Below are 24682 nucleotides of genomic sequence, written 5' to 3' on the forward strand. Positions count from 1 at the left end.
TTTTTCTTTCACTTATCCAATTCAGGGTCACGGGGAGTCTGGAGCCTTTCCCAGGTGTCACATGATGAAAGGCAGGGTACACCCGTATGTCGCAGGGCTGCCACATAGAGACAGACAGCCTTTTAAACCTACAGCCAGTTTAGAATCACCAGTTAACCTAATCACATGCAGGTTTTTGGACTGTGGGAGAATACCCAGAGAAAGTCCACACAGACACAGGGAGAACATGCAAACTCCACACATAAGGAAGTATAAAGCCGACAGATCTTTCATGCTAAATTACAACTGCTCAGTTGGGATTTGGCCTTGATTTGGTGGAGGGTTTTTATATTTTTAGTTCATCTTTAAAACAGGTAATCTCCCATGTCCTGTTACAAGTTGAGGCCTAATCTTCATCGATTTGAAGAGTGCCGGTTTTTGTTGTTTAATGCTGTTTTCATGACATTCTACAGATCTAAGTGGACAAACCCATAATTTATCATTTCAGCTGCTGTCAGTATGTGAGAGTTTAATGACATCTCTCTCTGACACGTCCATGAAGCGCAGAAATCCTCTGAATAGAAGTCGGTCTATAGAGCACTCACGCATGAGACTGGGTTTTTGTTTTGCCTGTTTGGCAAGCACACCACAATTATGTTATTTCGTATGGCTTCATTGTGCGCATTTCCCTGTGATGTAGACTATTGTTTAGCACACTGCATTAAATTCACTAAATTGGATGACTCCCTGTTCTTGTGTGAGTGGGTATGTGTGAGTATTTGTATGTTTGGGGCTTCTCTGCTTTGTGTAGCTGTAATTTCAGTATAATGGGTTGTATTGATGCTGAGCCTATTTAGTCTTAAGTGCTCGTCTGTACATTAAGTTTTAGTGTCACTGTGTGTTGTATATACAACAAAGTGGATTTAAAATAGACTTTTGTTATTTATAAGGAATGCTTGTAGTAATTTTTGATATTTATACTGTATACCCAACAGAAAACAGGGTAATATTTTTAAAGAATACATCTTTCATACACTTTTATACACACAGACTGTATTGTCAGAGCTTCTGTTTGAAACCTGAGCATTTCTTTACAGCTTCCAGACAGGTTTCATTAAAAACATGTGCTTTTTCATATGTGAAAAAAACGATGGTAATGTCTTACAGTGAGCTATGCGATTATAAATTCTCTAATCGGCAGGCGTGTATGAATTGCTGTTCTTTGAGGATTATGTAGGATTACTTGCTTAAAATTTGAGTCCGTGGAGATTATAGACGTTACTGATATCAGATCTGAGGACCTTGCAGAATGAAAAGTGGGCACTGAGGTAACTGTCTTTGTTCAGGAAAATAATTGCCAAGCAGAGGTTTAAACATCATTCTTGGCCAAAGACACCATCTCACCTCCTTTTAGTGCTGCTGCATTGTCCTGTGCGGTACTGCACATTTTGATTTGATCTGATACCAAGTAAATATGGGGCTAGTATTGCCAATACCAACGCTGATACTGATACTTTCAACTTATAAAGGCAGCTAAATCACTTAGATTTTTACTCTCCAAAATTGCTAGCTAACAGAACAAAACGTGCCTTTCAGATTTTCGTGTATTTCGAAAAATCAGTTTTTATGCAGACCTGGAAGGTCTTTAAAGCAGTTTGGGTCAACTTCTGTTGTTTAAACGTGTGACAGATTATAAATAAAACCAACTTAAAAACCAAAAGGGTGAGGCATTTTTCACAGTGCGTGTATATTTTCATTTCCGAAAAAGTGTATTTGACACAGTTCAGTGGTCCACATGCTAAACTTAGAGGGCAGAAACGAAATATCGATTTTATCACACTGGTATCGATCCAATTCCAATACCCACATTGACAGTGATGCTATCTATATTTACATGTAACAGCCCACCTCTACTGCTGCTACACGACACCTGCAGACAACGAAAAGCAGAGATCATTCCTGTTCTTCTTTGGAGTCCACTTAAAGGGCACATGCGTAGATGGTGCAGTGTAGTGTAGTGTCTCCATGGGTGAGTTTGTAGTTTAATATATCTCGTGGATACAGCAAACAGCCCAAATAAAAGTGTAAATGATTACTGATATGCACTGACATCTGATCACTCAAATCAGCTCCCGAGGCGCTTTGGGATGCATTTTGCTTCATACTTGTAAGTGTTGATGTACTGTAGCAAGAAAATATGTCATCGATGCAAGGGTGTGGCTGAGAAGTCAAATTTCCTTAGGAAGGTTCCTAACTGAGCAAAATGCCCCACAAGTTTGTACGGTAGCCATAAAAGGGGCTGGTTGAATTGTCTAAATGCCAAGGAAAGCCACATCAGAGCTTCTTTATTAGCTCCTTTACCACAGGATACACTGGCTTATCCTTGATTTAAGGAGAGGAGACAATGCCATCCCACAAATCATAGCAACATAACATTAATAACACACCTGAAAAGTGATGAAAATCTTATGAATCTTAATTATAAGTTTGTTGCTGATGTGCTTTGAATTTTCAGCCTGGTGCACCAACAGCTGAACTTCAAACGTTAGGCTTTGCTCAAGGTGTTAAATATAGTAAACATGATTTAAAGTTCATTGTGGTTCAGTTTGCATAACACAGTATGTCCATTGTTGTACTGGCAGCCTTTAGGATAAACATTAATCCATTCAGGATCTTCTAGTCCTGAATGAGAAGTTTACTTCAGTCACGAAGGCATCAACAAAACAGAGGAAAAGGAGTTCCACTGGGTCATTTCACCAGCAGGAAAAAAGAAAACAATATGTATTTAATTTATAGGGTATATAAAATATTTCACCAGAGGAACGCATGGGGTGAAGTAACATGCATATTTTATATTTCATCTTCTGGACAATGTAGTGTTTAGTGTGGCAGGCGTTGTGAAGATTCTAGTGCAAGACTAGTCCGATTCTTTGCACAGCACTAAGTCCTTAGAAATTCTCCTCGATTTTCCTTCACCTCAAGATGTTTTCCAAGTTAAGTGATTAGGAAAATGAGGTAAGAAATGTGTTTTTCATCTTTGCCCTGTCAGCTGGATTAGCCAGTTCATATATAGTATGTATTTTCTTCAAAAACTGAATCACTGTCTGCAAAAAAATCTAGGTGTAGCTTCCTATCTAATAATCATAACATCAATGACTCCCTTTAGCTGGATGCTCATGTTATCGCAGCTCTACCATCTTACAAACATCTGGAAGAAGACTGTGGTTTGAGAGCACAAAAATACCTCACTAAACCTTATTGCTTTGTGACCTTTTTTCCACTTTGCTGCCCCAGACTTCAGATTCAACGTTAAACTGGCCTTTTCAAAGACAGCTCTGTCGCAATTCCCAGCTTTTATAAATTTTACTGTGCCCAGATTGCACCACAGAGATCTTGATTATATTCTGATGGCGCTGTGAGTGAGTTTAGCATATGTTTGTTTGTAAGTGCCAGTGAGCTTGTCCTTGCAGCTGCAGCTTCTCTGTGCCAAAGAAAAGTGCCAAAATAATGCCACACTAAAAAACTGGGACTTAAACTTGCTGCATTGTAATTCTGAGACAGACTACTTTGTCTCGCTGGAACTGCTTTATTTGCACTTTGCACGTTGATGTGCAACTCACATTACAGATATTTTTAAATCGGTAACACACTGTTCATTTACATTCAGTTGGGTGTAACGCAGAAAATGTGAATTACACTTTCTTTCTACTCTCTACTGCCTGTCAGTTTTTGCTGACCTTGCAATGTAGCTGTTCAAGCCAAAAAACAAAACAAAACTGCAGCGACATTCAGAAAATGCATCATCCATCAAGGTTAATTCCCTGTTTATCAAATTATAATGTGTATGCTCCATCTTTCCATCAAGTTTCATGAAATTTGGCTTTGTTATTTATGCATAATCTTTCTGGCAAACAAACAGCCATCAAAATAAAAAGAACCTGTCACATAACACAAGTTTTTTCGGAAGTTACTGTTCTAAGGGAGGAGTGTCCACGCAGTATGATGTTTGCAGATGATCTGTAGTAAGAGTAGGGAGCGGGTGAAACATGAAACGGAGCCTGGAGAGGTGGTAATGTATGCCCTGGAGAGAAGATGAATGAAAATCAGTAGAAGCGAGACAGATAATGTGTGTAATTGAGAGGGAGGCAGGTGTAGCAGTGAAGACGCAAGGTGTAGAGGTAGTGGAGGTGGACGAGTTTAAATACACGGGGTCAACTATCCAAAGCAACAGGCAAGAGAGGTGTAGAAGAGAGTGCAGGAGTGGGTGGAGATGAGTGTCAGGGGTGATTTGTGACAGAAGCAGCGAGATTGAAAGGGAAGGTTTACAAAATGATAGTGAGACCTTCTGTGATGTAAGGTTTGCAGATGGTGGGAATGACAAAATACAGGAGGCAGAGCTGGAGATGCTAAGATTTTTGTTGGGAGTGACTTAAATGGACAAGATTAGAAATGAGTACATCGGGTTGAGTTAGAGAGGCAAATAATTGAGTATGGAGCTCCCAGGTAGGAGGAAGAGAGTAAGACTGCAGAGGAAATTCATGGATGTAGTGAAAGAGGACATCCAGAGGGTTGGCATGAGCGAAGAGGATGCAAAGGACAGGGTCAGATGAAGGCAGATCATCTGCTGTGGCGACTCTTAAAGATACCATCTGAAAGAAAATGAGGAAGAAGAATGCCATCGCATCAGTCGGGTCTTTCTTGTTTTAGTTCTCTCACCAAGTATGTTATATTAAGCAACCGATTACATAATTCATCCTCGGCCTCTAGAAAGAAATGTTCTATGATCTGTCGAGCCTCTGAGCAGGATGAAAGCACTGGCTTGTGATCTGGCTTGGAAAGAAATTATAGTTTTGGAGAAAAATAAAGAATAAAGAAACAGTGATTTGAATTAAATTACTGCTTCATCAAGTTTAAAGGAGCTTAGTCATCGGGAATTTGTCTCTTGAGTGTAAACATATCCTGTTTTAGGGAAAACTGCAGTGACTAATGCTTTTCTCATGAAAGCACTGACATTTCAGTTGCAGTTTATGATGTGTTTCGACCTGCTCCTTTACCCTAATGTATGCTTCCATCCTTCCAAGTGCTTTGCAATTAGTTGGAGTGTCATCTTTCAGTTTCAGTAACCCAATCAGTCAACATTATGAAAGTAATGCAATAAAGAGTAACATATGTGTCAGCTGTAATCACAGTGGTCATGGGAACTTTATCAGAAAGCAGCAATTTCCAAACGCTGTAAATGCGTGACGAGTGGCGTGTGGGTGCTTGACATCACAGTGAATGGAAAACACTGTTCTTATCGTTGTGTTGTGTTGGCCCCGGGCAGCGTAGCATGTGGCATTAATGTGGATGTGTCACTGCATTCACTCGGAGCTTAGTGAGTAATGAGGAACTCCCTAACTGTTAAATGGATTTCATCAAACTTGATTTACAGCTTTCCACTTCTTCATTTTCCCACACTCTATCCTTCTTTTCTATCCTTCTACCACACCTTAGTCACTTTCCTTCTCGCCCTTCTCCTTCTCCTGCCATCTAAACAAATTAAGGAGCAAATAAAGAGGGAGGAGTGATATGGGTGATGAGGCATGCCAGAATGTCAACAGATGACAAGCAGTGCAGACGGGGGGGTGGGGGAAAGAGGGAGAAAAAGATAGAGAGAATGTGTTGAGAAAAAAAAATAGAAAACGATTCCCTGAAAACCCAGACTTGAAAAGAAATGATTAATGAGGCCAGATGTTGGGCTTCTTTTAGCATGAATCATTGCATTCCCCATGACAAAGCAAAAATTATCCCACATTTCCCCAAATGTAGCAAATTACTCCTCACACTGCAGACAACAGAGACAAATCCACTACTTTTCTGGCTTGAGCAACTTTTTCCACGACGGGTGAGACAGTAAATCGACTAAATGTTTCAGGCTTTTTTCCTCCACCCTGACATCATTTCATTCCGATCCATAACTCTGTGAACAATACAAAAACAAGGTCTTTTAAATAGATACACTCGGGCAGAACCACTTCAGAATGCTTTTTCCCGGCCGAGCTAATTATGGCATCTGTGCAATCAAACGCCTATGAATATGCAGTGTCTTGTGAAAACACAGCAGACCCTCCAGTGGTGCTTTTGTAGGCACCGATTTTAATGAATCAAATAAACTGGGCATATCTTACTTATCCCTGACTGAACAATTTGATGTAAATTTATAGTGTGGAATGAAACGGTGCGTCAACAGAAAATGGTTAATAATCTGTTGATTTATATATACGTGTGCGCATAAATCATTAGTAAAAACAGGGGTTTTCTTCATCTTTTTAAAGCTAGTGACCTACTTAGGTGTTAAGGATGCATGTACACACTGAATAAATATGCCTATCACTAAAGCTGTCTGATTAATACTCTGTTTCTTGTTTGTGTAACCCGTACATAATTGGAAACATAAAACCCATCAAAGCAACCATCTCCTTGGAACAGAAGCACAGGCTGTCTTAGATTTTATATTTCTGTTCTTCCACTTGCGTGTCCATAAGTTGCTTCAGGCTGACAAACATGGCAACATAATGCTCATTATGAGTAGCTGGATGGTTTACCAACTCTCAACAGTCACCATCATGGCTCTGAATTGTAAAGGAGAGTCAAAAAGAAAAAAAGAAGAAGGGAAAAACTAAACAAGTATAGCTTGTTTGGAAGGTTTGCCAGGAGGAAGCTTCTTCGCTCTAAAACTAACACGGCAGCATGGCTTAGGTTTAACAGACTTGCATATTATCGAACAACAAGACTTCCCAACAACTTCTGAGCAGATGAGACCAAAGTATAGATGTTTGCTAGCATATCACAGCATTTTACCACAAACACCTCATACCAGCTGTCAAGCACAGTGGCGTAGGGGTGATGATTTGGGCACCTTGAAGTCACTGAGTAGACCGTGCACTAGGGTTGGGTGACTGGACAAATATATTGATTGATTGATTGGTTTTTGGATGTGGTTAACAATATTACCAGCGGTGCTAAAGATGTGTTCTGATGGGGTGCTTGTGGCTGGTATACACAGATCTTTCCATGCCATGTGTGATATCAATGGGAAACATTTTTCATGCATTTTCCACCAAGCCGGCGGATCTTCTTCTCTGTCTACGACCGCCTCGCTGAGGTAACAGTCCACTTCTATCTGCGCCTTCTCCTCCAGTGTGCAATCAGTCAGTGCATGATTACAGTGCCATCAAAAAATCTGCACGAATATATCGCCTATCATTGTTATTAAACTGACGACTGTTGTTTGGAAACTTTTTACATATCGCCCAACCTTACCATCTTTGTACCAAAGTATTCTAGTCAAATGTGAGGCCACCTGTCTGATACCTACAACTGTATGATAATCCCAAGCAATGCTGCACGTTTACAATAGAATAGCTGAAAAAGAAAAAAAATGAGGGTATTACAATGGCCCAGACATCAACCTAAACAATTTCTTCAAGTTATCGCTGCTGTATCTCAATATTCCTGTTCCTATAGATGACTGTTCCCCAGTAGGTACTTAGCAGGCACCGTTTGCTCAGTGTGTTTCTCAAATTACACCTGTGCTTTTAAGTTGATGTTCGTGTATAAGGATTGTTTTATATTATATTATATTATATTTAATCAATATTAACAAAATGAAATGAACACAAAAGAGTTAGAAAGTTAAGAAAATAAATCCAAGGAAGGTTAAGCTATTAACCTGACACTCTAAAGTCTACCTGAACCACCTACTGATTCAATAGCACGGTAGGTTTGAAATGTAGACATCAGTAGGTAAAGAGTTAACAGTCCAGTCATGTAGGTTCACCGAGCAACTAATGGGACAAAATGTACATGTAAGTAAAGGTAAATGACTTATGAGTGTTGGATTGGAGACTTGTTCACAGCCATTTAGTAATCAAATTCATTTTCAGTCAGTTAAAAATGATTTAAACAACAGAAACATGTATTTGGCCTCTTTATTGTAATAATATGATTCATAGTTAGTTTCGTAAGAGACGCTCTGACTGGGCATCTATTGTATGTGGAAACAACATCGACGTCTGTCCTCTGTGGAAGAGCTTTTGCCTGTTTCAACATAGTTTGCCAGGTGCAGATAAACTGACAGCATGTATTACAATACCTGCTCTGTGTGACTCAGTGTGGGAAACTCTGTGCTAATATATTTCAGTTTTAGTGAGTTTTGATTCGCCTAAGTTAGCCGTCCCCCCCCCCACACACACACACTTTCATGCTTTGCACTACGCTAAGGTACCCATGACACTGGTATCAATCTTCTCATCTCACCCTCTGAAAGAAGTGGAAGTGTTTCTCCGTAATGTCGGACTGATTTTATAGGGAATAGATTGTCATCGCATTGCTGAGGAAAGAAGGAATTAGATGTGTTTCTTCATGAGTCTCTGGTTCCTCTTTTCAGTCGGGCGAGTTAAGCAGTTACATCAGCTCCACGTTACTCAGGGGATGTGTTTCACTCGTAATCCATTAGTAAAATGTGTCAGCAATAAAACATCAGCTAAAAAACTGTTGTTAACTTCCCATGTCAGAAAATCCTGCGTGGAACTCCACCGGCCCGATGCATTCTCGAGCAGTAATAAAACATAAGGGAACCTAATGCGCACATAGCCAGAAGGCAGCCAGGCTATCTTAGGCTGTGCAACTTAATGTTAAGCCCTCACCAACAGAGGAGGCCATCCATAATTAACCCTACACTGTCAAGTCAAAGCAGCAGTCATAACATGCCCTCACATGTCACTCTAACCTTTTTCACTGCATTGTTTTCTCTGCCGTCAACCCATCACCCACATCTGTCGTTCCCTGCATGAGGACTGCAGCAAGAGGGGGTTGAGGGAAAAGACTTTGATCTACCATGTTTCCTTCACAGCGTTGATCTCAAAGGCTTTAGACAGCGAATGATACACAAAGCAGAGGGAGAAAAACATGCTTCTCATTTGAGATTGTTGAGGTTCGTGTGTGATTTATTTCCTGTTAGCGAGGGGCGATTGAGCTATTTGGCTGTAGGTTAATCACTGCTATCAACATCTGCTGTTCTCTGCAAGAAGCTAAATACCACATATTGTTTCATTTTTCCTTCCTGTTCGACATTCTTTTCCCACCAGTCTAAATCTTAATAAATCTTTGTATGATTAAAGATTTCATTAATTCCGGAGATGGGAGAATGGGCAATTAAAACGTGTGAATCAAAGCAGAGAAAAGGGGCGAGGTACAGGGAGCACAATTGACTGAGTCAAAGGGTCAGAGAGGCTAAGTCAGAGAGAAAGAAAGAACAAGGAAACGAGCAAGAGACGGTGATTAAAAAGTGAAAGACGGAGATAGATTTGCCTGTCTTTCACTAGAAACTGAAATAGAGGCCAATCAAATGTGTCGGGGAGACCAAAGTGAGAGATCTGTGGGAGCAAGCGAATCAGAGATGGATGTCATGTGGACACGGAGAGAGACAAAGAATAAGATTAATAAGATTTATTTGCCTTAAAGGGAAACGTGCATATACAAAGTAACCCCCCCTCCCTGTACTTGGTAACTTACTTCATCTCCAACTTAATCTCTATTAGTTGTTTGGTGACAGAGTCTGTATTTTTGATGGTCAGTGATGGCAGAGGCTGTTTCCTGCCACAATGGTGGATTGCTTTCTTCTTGTCAGTGAGATGGAAAGAAGTTCAGTTCAATTCAGTTTTATTTCTATAGCGCCAAATCAGTTGCCTCAAGATTTTTTATATTTTAAGTTATAAACCTCACAAAAATGCAGAGAAAACCCCAACAATAAAATAACCCCCCAATGAGCAAACACTTGGTGACAGTAGGAAGGAAAAACTGCCTTTTAACAGGAAGGAATCAGACTCTGCTGTGACTGGTTGGAGATAGGAGAGGAAAATAGGGCAAGAGACACACTCAAGACAGACAGAGATTTAAAATAATGTGGGTAAAGTAGAGTGTTGTATGAACACATAGTGAGTGAAAAAAGGTGAGTGAAGACAAAATGCTCCCAGCAGCATTGGTCTTTTGCAGCATAACTAAGGAAAAATTCAAACAGTAAGCTTTATTAACAGGGAAAGCTTTAATCTTAAAACTAGAGAGGTTGTCTGCCTCCCAAATCCAAACTGGGACCTGGTTCCATAGAAGACAGGGCTAAAAGCTGAAGGCTCTGCCTCCCATTTTACTTTTAAAACCCTAGGAACGACAGGTAAACCAGTGGTCTGAGATCAAAGTGCTCTATTGGGGTGCTACAGTACTATGAGCTCTGTAAGATAAGCTGGAACCTGATTATTTAAGATCTTGTGAGGAGAAGGATTTTAAATTTGATTCTGGATTTAACAGGCAGCCGATGAAAAGAAGCCAATATGGGAGAGCTATGCTCTCTAGTTTTAGTCCCTATCAGTACTCTTGTTGTAGCATTTTGGATCAACTGCCAGTTGATCCAAAGCAGTGTTTCTTGTAATTCAGCAACTCATCTTTCTTTTTCATGAACACAAACTGAACGTTTAAGAAGTTGGATACAAGCAGTATAGCACTTAATCAAAGGGGGAAAAAAGAATAAAGGGGAAGTCTTTCAATATTTTTAGGCAAGGTACATGTCTTTGATTCCTGAAAAACCAAGTATATCTTTATTAATATCTAATGGACTCTGAATTGTGCAAATGCTTGCACAATTGAAGCGTGACAGTTGTTTACTTTTCATCCAATATCATCAGCAAGTTGCATTTTCAATTTGCCCTATATTCTGGTTTATGATTAGATACCTGTTGAACTCATATTTGCATTAGAATCTGCTCCTTTGCAGTCAGTAACAATTAACAAAATCACGGTGAACGTAGTAAACATTATACCTCACGACGCCGCTCTCTCCTGGTTGTAGATGCTTTGTCGCCTGCGCAAAAACCACCAAAAACCTTTTCCGTCTGCAGATGAAGCAAAGATAAAGGTTGGCAGAGTTAAAAAGCAGGTTAAAGTTCAAAGGGGTAAGAAGAGCAAACTCTCCTCTGATCTCTGACAAGGAGGGAGGTTAAAACATTAGCATTCACTCTGCGCAGCCATATTTTAGCCCCGCATCTCCTCAAAGGCAGGGAGGAATTCATGCAGTCTGCACAGGGGAGATACATGGGGTACGTCCAGCATATATATTTGTAAATACAGTATGTGGGTGTGCATACTAAACTGAGAGCGGTCCTTGTGTATATACCTTGCTGTGTATATGAAGACAAATGATAGAACGACAGAACACACCGTGTACAGTACGGTCTGATTTCCACACTCGCAAGCTCTATCCGTAGGATTACTTGAGTCCATTTATCATTCCATATGAGTGTGGCTTGCATGGGTAATTGTAAATTAAGTGGATTACTGTGCAGTGTAGTGCCTGGGGGAATTAGAGAATCTCTGAATGGATGCAAAATCCTTTCGTACTGGAGCCTGCAGGTCCCAGAGCAGCATCAGCACTTTCTGAAGCAATGATATCAGCATGAGCTCCTTTGAATGATACTGATTTAATATCAGCACGGTAGATTTAATGATACTGACACTCATTATGTTTCAGCTCCCTGAAGTGGGGCCAATGTTTCAAGTGATTGGCACATTCAGCAGTAAGTGTGCTTAAGAATAGGTGTTTCACGGGACGAGGGTTAGACCCTTCCATATGCAGGAATACTTTCCTGCTGCTCAGCCAAGGCGGAGGGTTTGTATTTAATAGCAAAGTTGGAAAGTAAGTGAGGGAAAAGTATATGTAAAGTTGTTCTTTCAGGGCTTTGCGTAAGATGAAGCTACAAGATTCATTCTTCTCCTCCTGGCTTCAGTGGCCTTATACCATCCAAATCCCTCAAATCAAAATCCACCTCGAATGAATTGCCGTGGAATACAAATGAGGAAGCAGTGGCAGGGATTTCTCTTTTAATGAGGACAAAAACCTATCACCACATCTAACCTGAAACGCTTCATTTGCCGCTGCCTGCCAGCCTGCGCTTCCCAGAAGAATTCTGGGGTTAAAACTGTAGAGTTTGAGCGCGGTTCGCTCAGGGCCCTGGCAACAAACGATGGCCTCCCTCCCACACCCCCGAACATTTAAACCCAGCTCAGTTTGCCCAAAGCAATCTCGGCTCGGGAGTCGAAAGGTCGCTTTAAATAAATAAAGAATAAGGAGATTACTAGGCATCCCACACACGGAATGAGCAGCACTTTGAAAGGATAGCCAAGGCTACACCATTTAGCATTCAGTAGCCTCGAGCAGTCCGTGAGGCTAGCAGTCAGAACAGAAAGTCCAGATTGACTCCCACTCACTTGCCACAGCTTCATCAGTTCTTTAAGCTAAACTTCTGACCTGTTTGTCATTGTGCCGTTTGTTGTTTGTCAGCCATGAGAATATGTGGAATTAATTTATTGCCTCAGGTTGAGCAACGCAGACACTGTTTTGACCAGCATTTCATTATAATATGTTTGCATCTCCGTGACTCTCAACTTTTACCCACCCAAACTTTGCAACAATATAGCACTTGGGAATTGTAAAGCAGGTGACAAGACAAATGCTTCAATAAGAGCTCTCTGAAAGCTTTTGTGTTATTTTCTGAATCTTCTAAATAAAAGCGGCAGTGTTGGGCTGGAAGAGCACACTCCCAGTGAGACCATGTAGCCAAGATTACACAGTACATCAGTGGAACTCTATTCCCAGGTATTAGGTGGGACTTCACAGGCTTTAAAAGCAAACTCAATAAGATTTGTGACTCATCGTATACATGCACACACAGACAGCCAGCAAAATATAGTCTCCAGTGCATACGCATGCCGGGTGCATGGACCCAAACACACCTGAAATCCAGTCTTTTTGGGGCATAAGAGCCTGCGCGCACCGTCATACACACCACACACATACATGCCCTTTGTCAAGCCGAGCTTGTTACATCATCCTGAGGGGAGTTTATCAGCGACCAATCAGCAGCAGCCCAAAGGCTGTTTTGTCTTCCTTTTGCCTGAAACTCTCTGAACTCACAGATTACCTTTCAGCCATGGGTATTTGTTTACCGCAGCCTGAATTTGCAAGTCTTTATCGTGGCTACTTGCCATCACTGAGGGGAAGTGTTTTATACACAGTTTATCTGCGCAAGGAGAGTCAGTCCACCGGTAATCCAGGTCTTTGTTTAACTACCTTCTTAGCGTGTTTGCTCAGTCACGGCTTAAAATAAGAGAAATTATTGCTTCTTTTTTTTCATTAGACAACACTGTGTAGCATCTTATCATTTTATTCAAATGCCAAATGAGTACCCAGGTCAAGATATTAAATGTAGAGATTGCACAAGCAAAAATTCATCCATTTATTAAATCTACAAATTGAGAATCATATTAGCTGTGCAGTAATGCTGCATATGAGACTGGAAGTATTTGCTTGCTGTTAACAGGTAATTTGTTACATTCCATGTTAAAAATGTGTAATATTTTTCTATAGACATGGTTTACAGTCCCATATATTCTTCTCAAATGTTTGGCCATTTACACACTGGGAAGCATTTTCTAGTGATGGTGAACTTATGTAGCATTACTTTAATAATCTTTATTCCAAATAGTCCTAATAGCCTTTGAATGCCTCTCTCTTTTCCTGGTAGTAAAAACTAGTCACTTCTACTTCTTAAATTCCCTGCACATGATCACACTGTCATCAGGGCTGCGTTTAAGGGGGTGGGAAGAAAATCAGCACATGTTTTTCTTTATTTCAGATCCTTTTTTTTTCTCTTTTTGGCTGATTAAAAAGGAATGTTTTACGTGACAGTGTTGCACAATCCACCTTATAGGGCTTCACAGGCGACCAAAGGCTTTCTCACCTTCACAAATCTCCACCCTAATACAGTCCTGTGAAGGAAAGCGAGACAAAAGCGTCACTGTAGCAGGGAATTTTTTCTGTGGTGGGAATATTAGAAGCATACACAAGGAAGGATGAGCGAGCGGAGCAAGGCAAAGCTCACTGGAACGACTCCCAGCCCTCATCACAATCATGCCGAGACCACACAGCCACAAAATGTTCCAAAACAGTTGGAATACATGGGATGAACTGGGGAGGGTATGTGGTGCCTTTGATGGTGAGCGGTTAACACAGCTGCCTCTGCTCAAGCAACTGCGTCTCTCTGTCTCACCTGATTTACGGAAATGTGAAATGATGTGCACACACTGCATTCAAAAGATACAAGCTTTCTTTTGAGAGAGCACGTCTCAAATTACACTAAATTCTCTGGTTAACACAATCCTAGTTTCCAGTGTCATTTAGCAACCAGTGTCATTTAGTCTCATTAGAGTTCCAAGCAATTAAGAGAGAAAAGTCCCCCCAGGCATAAACAAAGGCAAGAGCGGCATTGCAAGTATGGCAACTGTAAGACGCTCTAAGGGTGCAGGAACTGCTGCAAGAAGACACTATTGGAGTTAAACCGGGGGTGCAGAACAACCACATTTTGCATAAAGGAAAATGTGAAGCATTTTTGGACTGCTGGACATCAGATTAAGCGGGACAACTTTGAAGACAAGAGCAGCCCTCTGGAACAGCACCCAGGCCTCTTCATCACCAACATATTCTGACGATGAGCACTGGCCAACCTCAGGATCCTGGCCTGTCTCCCAGCCAGCCCTGCTAATTACTCCCCCTCTTCTGAGCTAATTGGCCGATAAAAAATGAGGATGGCCTCTTCACCCAGCCCAAATGTTGTGCCACCATACGGCAGTAGGGAGGATTATGCGGGCTTATGAGGCATGGTGACACTCGGCGAGAACCACTCCTCTGCTATTAATTTCCCTGTCAAGCGGGTCGCCTCTGCTGTGTCACTTTGGTTTGTAAGCGGATGCGAGAAAACTTTGGCCCGGGGTTGACTTCCGACAACTTCTTCTCATTTAGCGCCCTGGTACAAATGAACAATGAGATCACTCATTTGAGCAGATGTTGAGTCCTGGGTGATATCGGTGTTACAACTTGTTACAGGCAAATTACAAAGGGCTTATCTTACTTGAGTGGATTTTCCTTCTCTTTGCACAGTCAGGACTGCGGGTAGGTGATTTGGGATTTCCATGAAAACCCGTCTAACAATAGACCATGCATCAAGTTAATAGAGCTAATGTTTAAGAAAATAAATGCCTTGGACCGGCTGTCCTGGTGGTCTGGCTGTTGAGACACAACACAATGTGACTGCAGCAGATTTTTTGTTTACAGCCATAAATCTCCATATAATTAGGAGGCTATTTGCTGAGCAATTATGATATTAATTTATTCAAACACAGCTATATTTGTGGACTTTGCAGGTAATATTATTAAGTCTGTGAGAAATACAAATACTGAATAACAAGCCGTGCTCAAAGCCAGCAGCCTGTTAACAGCACTGGCAAAGGTCAGTGTTGGAGGTTGATGAGAACCAGGCGAATATTTGCCTGCAGAGTTGCATTCATGTTCTTGGGGTCTTAGCCCCTAATAATAACCCTACACTTTGGAATCCTGTCCAGCATGTGCAGCCAAACTACTATCAAACAGGATGGAGCAGCTGTGCACAGAGTCACGTCTATCTGTGACTGACTAAATGTGGCCTCTTCTGAAGAAGCATTTCTCAGAGGTGGATGCATTGACGTAAATATCGATAGCATTGAAGCAATCGATACTGGACCGATATTAGTGCAATAGGATCAGTAAGCTCAGTATGTAGCCCACTAAACTTTGCTAAATTAATAATAATTATTATTATTATTACTACTACTACTGGAAATGTAAAAACTATGCATCAAACACTACAAAAAATGTCTGAATCTTTTTGTGCTTACTGTCACGTCTATTTTATTTATATTTTAACAACATAATTTGACCCCCAAAAAGTATCGGTATTAGTATCGGCAATACTGACACTATATTTACTTGGCATCGGATTAATAAAAAATGTGCAGTATCGCACACTGATCAAGCAAAAACCTGGCGGACTTCTCATTAACTTCTTTTGTCAGCTATTAATAATCACAGTTGACAAATGACACACAGACAGTCACAAAAACATCCGTCTCTAAAACGGGAATAATGTCAGAAGAAAGAAGAAGTGAAACTGTATGTAATTTAGCAGGAACTGATTTCAATAATATTTGATTACTGTTGCTTTGTTCAGTTACTGTCTGTCGTTTTCCCTTCAGTCTTTCCCTGTCTACAGCATCAAAGTTGGGCACATTCAGGTTAAAGGATAAACAGGCCACGGAGAATACTGTGGGAGAAATGCAGAAAAGACAACTGAATATAACACGCGCGGGTAAAACAGAAAACGTTTGATCCAGCCGCAAACAGCACGAGCATCTCCGCGAGATTTTGACGGGCCGCTCCTCCCGAACGCTATCAGCTTCTGTTAAACTGAGAGTGTTTTGCTCTCTGGCAAAGCTCCAGTTTCCATATAGGCTTACAATTAGATAATTTGCACATGCGGAAGACTCCGGTTATGAATGGGTGCATTCCGCTAGTCCCGCCTCTTCCGTTCCCACAGTCTGACCAATCGGCGGCGTCTTTGAGCCGATGGGGCGTCGCGTCGGCTGCCGTCGTGTCGGGATTGGAATGTTAGCGACCAACAATCGGAACAACTGAGCACTCGGTAATTGGACACTAGGATCAAGGAATCCCGTCTTTTTGAACATTTTCTCAGCTATTTAGTCAGTCTGAGGTCACCGTTTGTTACCCGCGTGTCTTCCGGATAACTTCGCCTGCCGTGCGGCTCTTCGCCGACGAGCTTTTTATTGAATAAGAGCGCGTATGTGGGGAGGTTGTAATAAATAAGAGAAATGCAGGGATTCGTCAGGTTACAGTTGTGCCGCTGAGCTTCCTCCTGCGCTACGACGAGTCCCCGGTTTTTTTTCTCCGCTTCTCCTCACACGGGACCATGGAGCAATAAAAAGGGGAAAAGGAGGGGGTGTGTGGGAGAATCGGACGAATTCACCCAGAGGTATTTGGATACACGCGTGGTGGCCGTACCGATGTGTTTTTACACTGCCCGGTCAGCGTGTTGCCGAGTTTAACATCCAATCCGGGCTGTACCTTTACGTCTGGGAGAGCCTCGGGGACCCCAGCCGCTGTTTATCCGGGAGGACGGAGTTCCCAGGCGGCTGTCTGACAGTTTTCCATTTCAATAGCCCCCCACCCTCCGTGCAGCCAGGCTGAATGAGGGTGAGAAGAAGTGCAGGAGAGAAGAGTGGCTGCATATGATTGTGTCCGAGAGGGTCCGGTGAGCGCTGATCTTTGTAGGTGCACCAGAGCCCGGCTGCTAGGCGTTGTGCGATATGGTGAAACTCTACAGAAGAGGGAGAAAGGGACAAGACTTCTAAAATCGCCCACATGCACTGGATCAATTGCTGGATTTGGGAACCGAATACGCAGAAGGGGGGTTGGGGATCCTTGGAGGCTGCCGGAGGATGGAGCGGTGTAGTCAGGGTTAGTGAGAGCCTAACTTCGGGCCACTTTACATTTCTTATTCCTGAACAACTCGCCCTTGTTTTCAGGACACATGCAGGCCAAAAAACGTTACCTGATCCTGCTCTCCGCCGGTGCGTGTCTAGTGCTTCTCTTCTACCTCGGAGGGGTTCAACTTCCAGCGGCGAGCAGGAGTCGGCATGACCGCAGCAGAAACGGGCACCGGCCCGAGCAGCCCTGGCCTCACTTCTCGGACCCTTTACATCTTTTCCTGCCCTGGGATCAGACCGACACCGAGGACTACAACCTGCACATATCTCCGAGGCAGAAGAGGGACATCAACACAAGTGTTTACAAAGGCAAAAGGTGTCGCATGGATTCCTGCTTTGACTTTTCTCTGTGTCGAAAGAACGGATTCAAAGTTTATGTTTACCCCCAGCAGAAGGGGGAGAAGATCTCAGAGAGTTACCAGAATATTTTATCGACCATCGAGGGGTCCAGGTTTTACACCTCGGACCCTGGACAGGCATGTTTGTTCGTTCTAAGTTTGGACACTCTGGACCGGGACCAGCTGTCCCCTCAATACGTCCACAACCTGAAGACCAAGGTCCAGAACCTGCCCCTGTGGAACGACGGCAGGAACCACCTTATATTTAACTTGTACTCGGGGACGTGGCCGGACTATACGGAAGATTTGGGCTTCGACATCGGTCAAGCCATGCTGGCCAAAGCCAGCATCAGCACCGAGAACTTCAGGCCCAACTTTGACGTGTCCATCCCCCTCTTCTCCAAGGAGCACCCGCGTACGGGTGGAGAGAGGGGGTACCTCAAGTACAACTCCATCCCGCCTTTCAGAAAATACATGCTGGTGTTCAAGGGGAAGCGCTACCTGACCGGCATCGGCTCGGACACAAGGAATGCCTTATATCACGTTCACAACGCCGAGGACGTGGTGCTGCTCACCACCTGCAAGCACGGCAAAGACTGGCAGAAGCACAAAGACGCACGGTGCGACAAGGACAACGCAGAGTATGACAAGTAAGTTGGAGCAAGTAGAGGGGAAAGTGATTATCTGTTGGTTATTATTTTTAATCAGTGCTTACATTTTTTTTTAAATGTTATTATTTATTTATTTATTTGCGCTGTCATCACTCCAAACTGCGCAGCAGGAGCGCATCATCCACAGTTCTCACGCTGTGGCACAGAGTGAGTGAGTGAGTGAGTGAGTGAGTGAGTGAGTGAGTGAGTGTGTGTGTGTGTGTGTGTGTGTGTGTGTGTGTGTGTGTGTGTGTATACTTCAAATGAACTCATTAAGTGTCCTTCAGAACTGAAAATAGACACTGATCAGCAACATTCACAAGTTTGCTTTCCATTGAATTCATTACCTTTTTAAAACCCGAACCTCTTTGAACCCACCCACCCCTCTAAAACTCCAGGTCATAGTTTATATCTGACTGCTTTACCCCTCCACCCCAGCTCCTTTCTCCCTCTCCTACCTGAGGTAAAAGATCTCCAGCCAGGCTGTTGGCTCTCTGGACACCCCTCCCTCCTCTCCTCCCTCCCCTCACTTCTTCCCTTCCTATGAAGGAATCCCACCACCACCACCACCACCACCTCCCTACTGAAGCCTTTTAAAAGGACATGCATGGGCATGTTTGATTTGCACCCTGTACTTAGTGCAAATTAAGTGAAAGTTGGACCATGGGAGTTTTGGGCTCTGAAATTAGAGGTAAAAATGACCCAGCCATGACAAAAAATACAGCTTCCTACAGTTGAAGGTGCATGCAGTGTAGTTTACGTTGGCTGCCGTGCCTAACATGTTTGGTTGAACGCGAGTGTGAATAAATCAGTCAAAATGGGTTAATTACACTTTCATTTCTGGGAGTTAGTGGCGTGGTTTCCATTTAGCCCCCGGGGACAGTTGATTACCTCTAATTCTGGAGGTATCAGGTTTTGTCGAAGTGGTAATTAATGATTCCCCCTTGGGATCAGCAGCTGTACTCGAGTGTTTGGTATGTTTTAATATAGGGGGCAATGTTTTCTCAGGTTCACATATTTGGATTAAGCGGTGAACTCGACTGCTCAGGTTCACTTGTGTGTGAGTAGCATCTGCTTGATTTGCATTTATCAACCTGTGGATCCTAGCGTTTGCAAAGAATCCAGAGTAAACTCCAGGCGTGTGGTAACACACAGCGTGTGTGTGTGTGTGTGTGTGTGTGTGTGTGTGTGTGTGTGTGTGTGTGTGTGTGTGTGTGTGTACCTGGTGTCAGGGTTAAGGGAAAGAACAGATGGGCAGCATATGGGAAGTTAACACAGACGTATTCGCTTTCTGTTAATCAGAAAGATGGAGAAAAAGGAGCTGCTGGGAAAGATGGCATTTGCTTGGTTGAGAGACAAAGTGACTTTCCTTGAACTTGTAGTGAACTCAGGAACCAGTGTGTATGCACTCAGGAACCTCTTACCAGACGTTTTGGTAATGCAAAAAAAAAGCTCTAACAAAACTTCACAAGCATGCACTTGTCCATCCATTCATCATCCCCTTTTCCTTCTCCTTCCAACATTCCCCTCTTCTCCATCTCCCTGGATGCCTTGGGCTCGGTGTCACCTGGAGAGATATGCCATCCATTATCTGACATTCCAGTCGGCTCTGGACAGCCTACCTCTGCTCCTCTCGTGGCTCTGTTTGCTAAAGGATCAGGCCTCATTCTCGCAAAGGCGGCTTTGCCTCTGGAAGATCTCAGCACCGTAATCGGATGATTGATCCGGCTTGATGGCAGTGGTTCAGGGAAACCTGAGTCTTCACTGCCCATTCTTTCTGCCATAGCGCGTTTCACAGTCGAGTTAATTTTGATCAATATTGCTACATCTCAGTCATTTCATTTCCAGCTGCAATGCTGTATTTGATTTTTGTTCCCACTAAAACTCAATAAATCCAATCACATTTTTACACAGCACATTTACAGTGGAGCTAGATTTGGGCTGTCAATCCGTACATCTCTCTGTGGCTTTAGTCTTCTTTGTTTTTGTTTTGTTTTTTTCCCCAGGTTATCGAAGTTCTCGGGTTTCTAGTTTTCTCTGGTATTTGGCACAAACGAGGCAACGCATAAATTTTGCTCTTGTTGTGATTTAGCAACCTGTTTAAATTTAATCAAACTGATGCCTCCCTCTTAATCAAATTTAAAGCCCTTTGGGTGCCAAAAACCCTGACGTAGCTCTCCAAGGTAAATGGATCTATATGCAGCTGACCCTCTGGTGTTTGCCAGTGCTTCATTTCCAGAGGCTGAGGGCGGACAGGCGATGCCATGCGGGGACGCTGCAGTGCAGGAACTTAGGAATGCACACACGTGTCACAGCAGCTGTTAGCAGCTGAAGCAAGACCGCTGCCAAAGCAGAGTGTCTGCACAGCGCATGTACCTGGATGTACCTGTGAGCAGTACCTGGATGCTTTTAATGTACAGTGTAATTCAAAGTTTGATCCCAAAGAATAAATCATATGATGGAACACAGACTTTAAATAGATGGAGGCAATCAGTGCAATCAAAGCCAGGATAGTGTTGGTTCTAAGTTAGCCAATCACTCGCTTCTCTTTTCCGTGTGACAGGAAGTTGTAAACAACCAAGTCCTATAAAGTCGGACAAGTGCAGTTCGGCAGTATTTAAAAAATGAAAGTGAATGATCGTACATGTGATGCGTCAGAATAAACTGGCACATGACCAGTCATAGCTTCACTTTGCAAACTAATCTGACGTGTTTTAGCAACATTTGAAATCCATTAATCGCACTGAAGAATGCGATTCTTAGTTTTAAATGGCTCTTAAATGCACACGGTATTTTGTGCGGACAGTGGTTGATCCTACACCTGAAGGAAATCGGTCACCGTTCCACATACCTACATGCATACATACACGGTGCCACGGTTGGTGTTGCATCCAAATTCATGTTCTTCTTTTTTTCCGACCTTTGACCTTGCAGCCTTCTAGAGGAATGCTGCTCTACAAAGGTATGCAGCAGGAGGGCAGAGTGGAAGCCGGTATATAAGTACCAAAACTGATTCCCACCCACCCACACTCATCACACGCAGACACAAACGCACCACGCTCCACACATTTATTCAATTGATTTTCTTAGCCGCAATAGCTTTCAATTGGAGTCACTCTGGTCCACTTCCATGGCCAGGCGCTGATGAAAGGAGCCATTCACTGCTACATTATCCACTGAGTTTCAGGGCTGCTGACAATAATCCAGGGAGAGGACAGTGAAAGGCTATTACGGCTCCGCAGTTGAAAAAAGTTGATGTTGGGAGGAATTCTGCAGCAGTGCTTTGCTTTGTAGAGGAATACGTCAAACTGGGGATTATTATTATAATTTTTTTTGTTCTTCGTGACTTGAGGAGTTCAAAATAAAGTTCCCGATTCTGTTAAATGGTAAGCATGTGTCATGCCCAACGGTTTTTCAGGTGTGAGCTTTTTCCGTTGTGTTATGTGACAAAACAAGGGCTGAAGAATCATTTTAACACACCTCATACTTTTGCATTTGTCTCTGTGCAGTAGCATGCATAGTTTGTGTGTGTGTGTGTGTGTAGGCAAGCAGTGAATCAACCGTGTAAGTACTGTAATTGCTCTCTGTTTCACTATCAAGCAGATTATCCTGCAGAAACCAAACGTATAGTCTCATCTAATGTCAGTGGAGTGAATTGCTGAAAGTACATCATTATTATCATTGAGTGTTCCATTAAAGTCTGACTGAGCATGTCCTTTTTTCTTTTTTTATTTATTTTTTCCCCTTCGTTGAAGCCTTTCTCCGGCTAACTGCAGCGTCATCATCCCCCCATTTAATACTTAACCAGCTTTGTTGACTCGTATTGACTTTGTACTTTAGCTACTTCACTGGCAGCTGCCGCTCAAGGTCACCCGGGGGACTTGAAAACCCCGACGAGAGAGGGAGGGCAGCGACGAGGAGAGGTAGAGGGAAAGATTTACAGAACGAGAATGTCAAGAGGAGCTACGGGAAACGCGTCCGTGTTTGCAAATGCCCGTGCTCGAAACGGCGCAAGGGGAAGAAGATGAGCAAGTGGGTGTGATATCGAGTGATAATAATGGCAGCAATGTCGGAATGAAAGAAACGGAGAGTCCAGAAAATTGCGCGTGTAGTGGGATTTTTCCCATTAGGAGTCAATGACGGTAACATCAGCCAGGCACTGTGGCATTTTCATTTCCACAACTGTGTCATCAGCAGAAATTTTTCCCACTTGAGAAAATTATCTTGGAAGCATGAGAGGCTGAGAGGGAGAAATGGGGAGAGAGGCCGGCCTCTGGCCCTCTTGCATCCCCCTCCCCACCCTTGTTGTCTCTGTTTTACTTTCCATTCTTACCTTCTCTCCTTTTACTCTGGTTATCTTCATTTTTCTCTTTCTCCCCCCTCTTCTGCTTCTGTCTTCGAGCAACACTGAACTGAAGCAATGATGTGATTTGTCTCCCTGCCACAGTTTCATTTTCATAGGATATTTTTCCCCTTCTTCGTCTTTTTTTTTTTTTAAAATTCAAAGCAACGTGGCGTCTGACACATTGTTGACAGAGCGCCACAGAGTGAGAGACAGTAGCTGATCTGGGCCAAGTGAAGAAAACCAGCAACATTTCCTTTCCACCTTATCTCGGTTAAACACAGGTTTTTTAAAAAAACAAAAAAACAAAAACGAGAGAACAAAAATTGTGAGTGGGAATAACGACATTCACCTGAATGTCAGCTCGGCGGCGTCGCCTGATAGCGGCCTCCTGTTGGAGAGCGGAGCGAGTAGCAGACACAGTCGTGTTGCTTACCTCGGTGTTTGGCAGGAGAGGGTGTCACACTCCCCGGGTTGCCATTGTTTGTTTTTCTGTAGTCAGATTAATAAATCATGAATATTTCATGATTGCCTGCTCTCTCTTAGATAAAGTACTCGGCTCGTGATGGGGAATGTTAATGATGTGGAGAATAATTAGTCTGAATGTGGTGCAGCTTAATTGGGACTCTTTGATATTTTTTTGTGTGTGCATGTGTGTAAGAGACATATTTAAGCCTATAACTACATAAAACCCTCTGTTTGTTGTGTTGCGTTATCTTATCCGTCTTAAATCCCCTCTACTTTCACTATCTGTCTTTCTCTCCTCTCATTCCAACCATCTTCCTGTGTGTTTGAGTGGATCCAGCCCCTCTTTGGGACACGCAGGGCAAGTCGCTAAAAGAAAAAAGCTCTTTCCAACTTTCCATCTCATGTTTTCTTTGCAGCAAACAGTCAGAAATGTAAAGATATTCATTTTCCAGCAGTATAAACCAGAGGAAGCTAGCACATCCACACAGTTTTGTGATGGAGCACTTGTGAAAACTGTTAGGAGCTGAACCTCTGCTGTCAGACATTACAAGCCTTTGTAATCAGTTGACCAGGTTTTTGAATATGCTAGCTAGACTTGCTACTAATGATCATCCTTTAATCAACCAGTTATTGATCTCAAGTATCCAGTGCCCAAAGCAACAGCTTCAAATGTAGTTTTGTCTAATCAATAGTCAAAACCCCCCCAAATTAAGGCTAATAAAGCTAGAAGATAACTGAGATGAAAGGGTTGAGTTACTCATCATCCTGATTTTCTTTTTTAAAAAGTCTTTACTAAAATAGAAGGTCACCTGTTGTAAAAAGCGTTACCAGTTTACTTCCTCTTTTAACTCAATTAATTCCCTAATCATTTGATTTCTGCTCATCTCCATTTGTGTGTCTTTCACATTCTACTCGTTCTCATCGGTGCAGTTTTGCTGGTGTGTGGCAGCTCATCTATTCACGCCAGTGTGTGCGTGCGCACCCCTTTGGGCCCTTTGTCTGAATGTGTGTGTATTTGCGAGTGCGCACAGGATGGCTGGGGTCACGACCCTGCTGTCTGTCCCCTTGCTGAGTGACGAAGGCAAAGCCCCACTCGCTGACCCACATTCATTGAGGGATTATCAGGGCAGCCAAGCCGCCCCTGGCCTCAGATGAGGTGGCAGGGGTGGAGGGGTGGGAAGCAAGTGAGGGGAAGAATCGAGGGGGGTTGGATGGACATGAACTCGGCACATACACACACACACACACACACACGCACACATCGGATCAGACGGCGCAGTCCAAGTGCAACACCCCGCACCCCCTCCCAGGCCAGCAGCTGGCTAGGTGGTGGAGAGAGATTGATCAGCTGGGCGGGTTCCCCCCCAAAATGAAAATCGATGGGAGAATTAGCACAGCAGTGGGCCAGCCCCTGGCGTCATTTTCTCTATTAAAAACTGCTC

The 24682-nt window shown here is 43.0% G+C and overlaps 1 protein-coding gene across 1 annotated transcript in view; it reads left to right on the top strand.

Moving 5' to 3' along the window:
* Nucleotides 1-17261: 17261 nt before the first annotated feature.
* Nucleotides 17262-24682, top strand: part of ext1b (exostosin glycosyltransferase 1b) — a 126549-nt gene continuing 119128 nt past the window's right edge. The window contains exons 1-2 of the mRNA XM_080296401.1: nt 17262-17413; nt 17482-18430. Of these exons, the coding sequence (XP_080152527.1) occupies nt 17395-17413; nt 17482-18430 (968 nt within the window). The 5' untranslated portion in view covers nt 17262-17394. The remainder of the gene's footprint in view (nt 17414-17481; nt 18431-24682) is intronic.

This window comes from Astatotilapia calliptera, chromosome 22 (genome assembly GCF_964374335.1).
Source record: "Astatotilapia calliptera chromosome 22, fAstCal68.1, whole genome shotgun sequence".
NCBI lineage: Eukaryota > Metazoa > Chordata > Actinopteri > Cichliformes > Cichlidae > Astatotilapia > Astatotilapia calliptera.